The 6,651-nt window shown below is 45.3% G+C and overlaps 1 protein-coding gene across 1 annotated transcript; it reads right to left on the bottom strand.

Annotated features, from left to right (window-relative positions):
- Positions 1-318: 318 nt before the first annotated feature.
- IL23A (interleukin 23 subunit alpha) lies at positions 319-2,799 on the bottom strand. Its single transcript, XM_069079642.1, has 4 exons — positions 2,376-2,799; positions 1,369-1,470; positions 1,124-1,270; positions 319-997 (listed from the first exon to the last, which is right to left on the bottom strand). Exons 1-4 carry the CDS (start codon positions 2,538-2,540, stop codon positions 842-844), a joined length of 570 nt encoding a protein of 189 aa, XP_068935743.1. The 5' UTR covers positions 2,541-2,799; the 3' UTR covers positions 319-841.
- Between the last annotated feature and the right edge of the window lie 3,852 nt (positions 2,800-6,651).

Raw genomic sequence — 6,651 nt, 5'->3', positions numbered from 1 at the left:
GAGGAAAGAACAGTGAAACAGAAGGAAGAAAGCACTCACTAACCTTTCCCCTATCCCCAAGATTTCAGCTTCCCTGGAGTGATAAAATCCCCTTCAGTGGGGGCCTCAGTGTCCTTTAAGGGAGAATCCCATTGGTTTTTAGGGGAATTTACCCTCATGTTCCCAGAACCCCCTATAGATTCCAAGCTGAACTCAATATTCATTCTTTTAATGATTCGGGCTCGTTTCATTTGGTGATTTTCAGTCCCTAAACTTTAGGTTGAGAAAGGAAGGGTAGAGACCATTGCAGGCATACCACAAAGGAACCCCACCCTGTATTATTTTATGCTCCTTCTTGATCTACATCCTTCTGTTAACATCTAGTAAGTAATATTACTAAGAGCAATGATGGGATTTATCTTGAAGCCTGAAAGACCTCGGAAACTAATTTGTCCCTCCCTACCCACTTAAAAGTTGGGAGGATGAATTGAAGGAGGGACATACATATTGTTTTCCATTTATCCTCCACCTTTCTCTCCAACATTAGCCCTCACACCTGAAAAGTCAGATACAATTTGTACATAAATAAGTTTTTATTGGAGAAAATTAATACATTAATATAAATATCATAAATACCTCCCCCACAACTCTCCTGTGAGGATAAATACTTTAATTTTCCCTAAATAAATATCTGCTGGCTTAGCCATTCAGGCTGCTGTCAGTGTTGGTACTTTGTCAACACTTAGGATACTTTATCAGTATTTGAAGTGTGCAACTTGGCATTACTTGTTTTTTCCACGTAGTGATGGTCTGTCTCATCCATGTTAGCCCTCTGATGTTTGAGGTAGTATTTGTCCATTCCCTAGGGGCTCAGAGTGGCTGCCCCATGGGTGAAAACTCGTGCAGCAATAGCAGCAAAGGCTCGAAGTCTTTGTAAGATCTTGGGACGAAGGAGGAGACGCTGCCACGGCTCACTGGGGCTAGGAACCTGCTGTTTCTTCCAGGCTCGGTCCTTGGGCTATTGGGATACAGAGAAACCGGACCCTCAAATCTCAACCACCCATGTCTATCGATAACTCCTGAGGGCTCCCCAGTTTACTCTGTCCTGAATCCACAGCCCCCGACCCATCGTCCACCTGCATACCTGTAGGAGCTGGCTGAGGCCCAGCAGGGAGGAATGGAGTTGCTCCACAGGACTGTCCTGAAGTAGAGAAGGTTCCCCAGTGAAAATGTCTGAGTTCAGCAAGTGACCATAGAAGATTAGACCTCGATGGATCTGCTGCAAGCAGAGCTGAAGGGAGGGAAGATGATGAGAAGGGGGATAAGAGGTGCTTCTTCACTCCAGCCCTCTTCACAGTCCCCTCCATTCCTTTGCTTCTTCCCAAGTACCTGGCTGTTGTCACTGAGACTCTGATGGTCACAGCCATCACCACATCGGATGTGGGGCACATCATCTACGGTCTCTCCAGTGACTTCCTCTCTTGTCAACTCCTAGAGTTGGGGTTAAGGTGGGAAGCAACACAGAAAGTTCAGAATCCAGCTGAGCCTCCCCATTCCTGACCCTGCCTGGCCCTGGAGTCTTACCCCAGAACATCTCCACCTAGCTTCTCTTCTCTCCAAGGCTTACTTCTCTGATTCCACTTTGCTGATTCATAGTTGCTAGCTAGCGCTCTTTCTTTCCCTCCTTGCATCATTCTTTATACAACTAATGTAATCTCCTAGTCAACTATGATGTGGCAGAGAACAAAACACAGAACTGAAATAATTTAGAAAAGTTTATTAAGTCATCAGGCAGAAGGGGAGGGCCAAAAAAAGGGTGGCCCACTCCTTAAGATCCAAACAAAGAAACAAGGAAACGGTAGCCCATTGATGACCAGCATGGAGACAGTTCCGGCTTAAGACACATGAGCTGCTTGAACTGTATAACAGGAGTTAACTCCTCACATTCTTTGCTCCAATCTCCAGATCTGACTGGGTTCCTGTGTTAGGTTCTGAGTTAAGCATTAAACAAACCTGGTCTCTAAACAACAGATCTGATTTCTCATCCACGTAGGGCTAGGTTCAAACAATATCATCTTATTTCCCCACAACCATTAGACTCCTTAAGGACTGTTTTTTGTTTTGTTTAGAGAGGAGGGGAGGTGGTGGAGTTATTTTTTTTGTCTGTGAATCTCTGTCCCTTATAGAATACCTTATTCACCCAATATATGATGAATACTTCAACATTTGCAGAGTTAAAGTGGATCCCCAGCCCACTGGTAAGTGTTGACTTCAGACTAAACCTTTCTACCTTTCCTTGACTTAAGACCCATCATGTATTACTCTTCCTGTCCTAGTGGCTGGTTATTCATCTATTCTAGAAGGTTATACCTTCTACCAGGAACGGGGATACTTACCAGGTTTCCCATCTGTGGGAGAATGCCCCACGCCAAGGCAGTAACATTCCGAGACAGCTCCTGGCACCGGTCCCAGGCAACGCTTCTTCCACCCAGCACTGCACGGCCTTCAGCAGTCCATAGCAGTAGCAGCAACAGCAGCACCACTCTGAGCCCAGACTTCATCTCCCTGGCAAGCTGGTTCTATAGCTAACACACAGGCCTCCCTCACACTGATCTGTGACCAGTTCTGACTTTCTGTTTTATTCTTTGCTTTCCCTGTTATTTCTCTGGCTCTTTCTCTCTCTTCTCTCTCTCCCTCTCTGGGTTGCTTCTTGTGTCTTTTTAAGCTCTCCACTCTGTACCTCCCTTTATGCTGGGCAGGTGACTCACAGCAGGTGGGATTTCCCTCTTGCTTTTTTCTCACACACACACCCACCACCGCCACCTTCTTGGGGAGCCCAGGTATCTGGCCCCAGTTCCAGGGGAAGTAAGTCATGTGGTTACTGTGGCTAGAGACCAGCAATGGGACATGTGTAATGCTCTCCAGGAATTGAAGCCTCTGTGGAAAGGGAAGAAAAGGCAAGGCTTGTCTCATTGGGGCAAATCTTGGCCACAGCCCTTCCCCTTGCTAGGCCTCTCTCTGTTCTCTTTGGTCCCCAAAGCTAAGGCTCTCAAAACATAACTTTACTCCTTTGGTCTCAAGGGAAATTGAGATGGAGAAGCAACCACCCCATTCTGAACAGCAGATAGCTCAGTGTGAAGCCCAGGTCCAACTCCTGCTTTGTGCCTCTTTCTTTGAAGCAGGAACCAGACATTCTGAGATTCCCTATCTGGGATGGGAGTTTCAGTTTTCTTAGCCCAGAGCTCCCAGAGAGGTCCCCCGGTTAACTTTTTTTTTTAAATAGATACTTGTTGATTTTTTTTTGGGGGGGGGAAACAATAAGGATTAAGTGACTTGCCCAGGGTCACATAACTAGTAAGTGTTTAAGGCTGGATTTGAACTCAGGTCCTCCTGGCTCCAGGGGCAGTGCTCTATCCACGTGGCCACCTAGCTGTCCCTTGTTTGTTTTTCCCTAGAGAGGTATGTGTAGTTAAGGACATTTTATTCTTGAGGTCTACAATGGGTTCCATAGTTTCTGTAATGTTCAGAAGGAATGCTAATTGGTGAGGCTAGTTCAGGTAGGAGACAAAATGCAGGCTTACTTATTTCCTAGCCTTCTGACCCCTGGCAGACCAGAAACTAAGGCAGGTGGGGGCTTAAAGAGGTTTCCTGATAGTGCCCCTGGTTGGTTCATGGACAACCCCAGACCCATCCACCCCTTCCTGACTTCTGAACTGCATCTGAGTCTAACTGATAAAATGAGATAATATTGTAAAAAGTGATTAGCATAGTGTCTGGCACAGTAGGCCCTATATAAATACTTATTCCCTTACCTCTTCCTCCTTTCTTTAGTGTGAAGAGGATCCTGTGTCCTGCCAGGAGATGCCACTCACCATATATCCATCAGTAAATGGATTGCCAGGCCAGGGCCCTGAATTCTTGGCACTAGTTACAGGCAAGGCCAGGTACATCTGAGCACTTGACAGCAAAAGGAGCAGGATCACCCTAAAATACTCTTTCCCACCCCCAACCCACCGCCCGCCCCATATCTATAGAGATTCATACCCTGTGCACTAGGGCTCAGTAGTCAGTTGCATCCATGTGTAAAATCTGCCTGACTATTGATTTCATCACCTACCATGATGCAACATAAAGCAACAGAGAGTTGGATGTGGGGGTGGAGGGTAGAGCATGGTGGGAAGCTGGGGCTGCCCCAGCCCCTCCTGCTACACCCAGGCAATGCCAAGAGTCTGAAGGGCCCAGAACAGCTCTGGACGTCATGAAATGAGGCAATGGTTGACCACCATGGCTGTGGGAGATGATCTGCTGGCCCTGCCCAAGAGGCTGACTCTTATCATTCAAGGATGGGGATTTGGGGTTTCCCCTTCTCTTCCCTTCCCTTCCCTCCCCTGAGAACTAAGAAAAAGATTATAGGATAGAGTTAGAAGTAATCCAGCAAGCAAATTGACTCTGTGATCCAGCCTTGTGTTGGGTGGGATACATTCTCAACCACAGAGGGTAGATCAGTTTGAGAGAGAGAGAGATGAGAAAAGGACTCTTCTAGGGAAGCTCTTTCCACAGCTATGAAATGTCCTGGCTTTTCCTCCCCATTTCTAGCTCTAGGAGGTATGGTCTACAAGCCCCTAGGATTGGGACTTTGAAGGTTAGGAAGGAGTCTAGCTGTGGGAGTGGGGTGGGATGGGGGTTGCCTTGGTATGACAGGCATCAGGATGAATTGCAAGCACAAGGCTCAGCAGCCTTGTTTCACTTCCTGGTACTGTGGGAGCAGGATAGGAAGCAGGATTGCTGGGGCAGCTGTGGGACTATTCTAGGGCAAGAGCTTCTCCCAGGGCTCCACCCGCCCTGGAGCTGCCAGGGTCCCCTGACGTCAGTTAGGCCTTGACCACTATGCAAATTACCCGGACACCCCTCATCTGGCCTTTCCAACTCAGTCCCAGGGCTCCCAATCCAGTTGACCCTTCCTTCATTTAGAGATTAAGGTTAAAACGTGACAAAACTAGGGACTTGATCATTTAGGATCCCTGTGGAGTCCAGACCTCTGTCTGAACCCTTTGAAAGGGTGACTGGGAAGTCTGATAATATTTTAGTCTAGGGGTTTATTGGAATAGTCTCCCTCATTCCAGGACCTACTCTGGCTAAGGGTGGGAGGGAGGAAATTGTCCCTTTAATTCTGAGAGCCTTTGTCTTTCTTAATTTAAAACTTCAGTATACATAGTCTCAAAATTGGGGGGATTATCTATGGTCTCTGTCTAGAATCTTCTAGAGCAGTGGTGTCAAATTACAAGGGGGGGGGCACTAATCCTGTATGAGGATCTCCCTGGCCACATACTTCGTTTTTAAAATGTAATATTATCTGTTTCATTGTATTTTTATTTAGTTAAATATTACCCAGTTTTATTTTAACGTGGTTCAGGATCACTCAGGAGGCTGGGAGGGTTGTAGCTGTATGTAGCCCCTGGGCAGAGGCTGAGGGACCTTGGTATTTCTGAGTTTGGGGAACACCCATTAGATTGTGCTCCCCAAGGGCAGGAACTGTCCTTTGCCTCTTCTTGTATCCCTGGGACTTAGCACAGTCCCTAGAAGATAATAAACACAATGTTTGTTGACTATTGACTGACTCTAAACCACAGTGTTTTCTCTGTTTGGGACCTTTCCAATCCAAACTTTCTAATTTTAAATCCACTCCATGATACAGTCTATCTTCAGGTCACCATAGCTGGGAAGAGACTAATTTCAGTCAGGACCCCTGTGTATGTAGAGGTGTTTTTTCATCTCTTGTTTCTGTGCGCTCTTTAACAACTGTACTAATATTTACAATAGAGGGGAAGAGGGGGGAGGTGAGGGGGAGCGAGTGAACCTTACTGTCATCAGAATTGGCTCAAAGAGGGAATAACATACAAACTCAACTGGGTGTAGAAATTTATCTTGCTCTACAGGAAAGTAGGAAGGGAAGGAGGGGGGGATAAAAGGGAGGGGAGAGACTGAGGGAGGGGTTAGTCAGAAGCAAAATACTTCTGAGGAGGGACAGGGTGAAAGGAGAAAGAGAATAGAATAAATGGGGGGATAGGATGGAGGGAAATAATTACAATAGTAACTGGGAAAAAAACTTTGAAGCAAATTTCTCTGATAAAGTTTTCATTTCTCAAACGTAGAGAACTGAGTCAAATTTATAAAAATAAGAGCCATTCTCTAACTGATAAATGATCAAAAGATAGGTCAGTTTTCAGATGAAGTAATCAAAGCTATATATAGCCATATGAAAAAATACTCTAACTCACTACTGACTGGAGAAATGCAATTCTGAGGTACTACCTCATACCTATTAGATTGACTAATAGGACAAAAAAGGTAAATGACAAATTTAGAGGGGATATAGGAAAAATAAGACTTTAAAGTACTGTTGGTGGAGTTGTGAACTGATTGAACCATTCTGTAGAGCAATTTGGAACTATACCCCTTTAAAACCATGTATACCCTTTTGACCTAGCAATATTTTCACTACTAGGTCTTTATCCCAAAAGAGATAAAAAACAAAAAGGAAAAGGATCTATATGTATATGTATATTTATAGCAGCTCTTTCCTGCAGGTAAAGAATTAGAAGTTGAGGGAATGCCCATCAATTGGGGAATGGCTGAACAAGCTGTGGTATGTGATTATGATGGAATATTATT

Source organism: Petaurus breviceps, unplaced genomic scaffold (genome assembly GCF_028583685.1).
Source record: "Petaurus breviceps papuanus isolate PSGF00001 unplaced genomic scaffold, PetGlider_PUasm1.0 154, whole genome shotgun sequence".
NCBI lineage: Eukaryota > Metazoa > Chordata > Mammalia > Diprotodontia > Petauridae > Petaurus > Petaurus breviceps.
The sequence above is the reverse complement of the archived record's forward strand: the minus strand, read 5'-3'. Positions and strand labels throughout refer to the sequence as shown.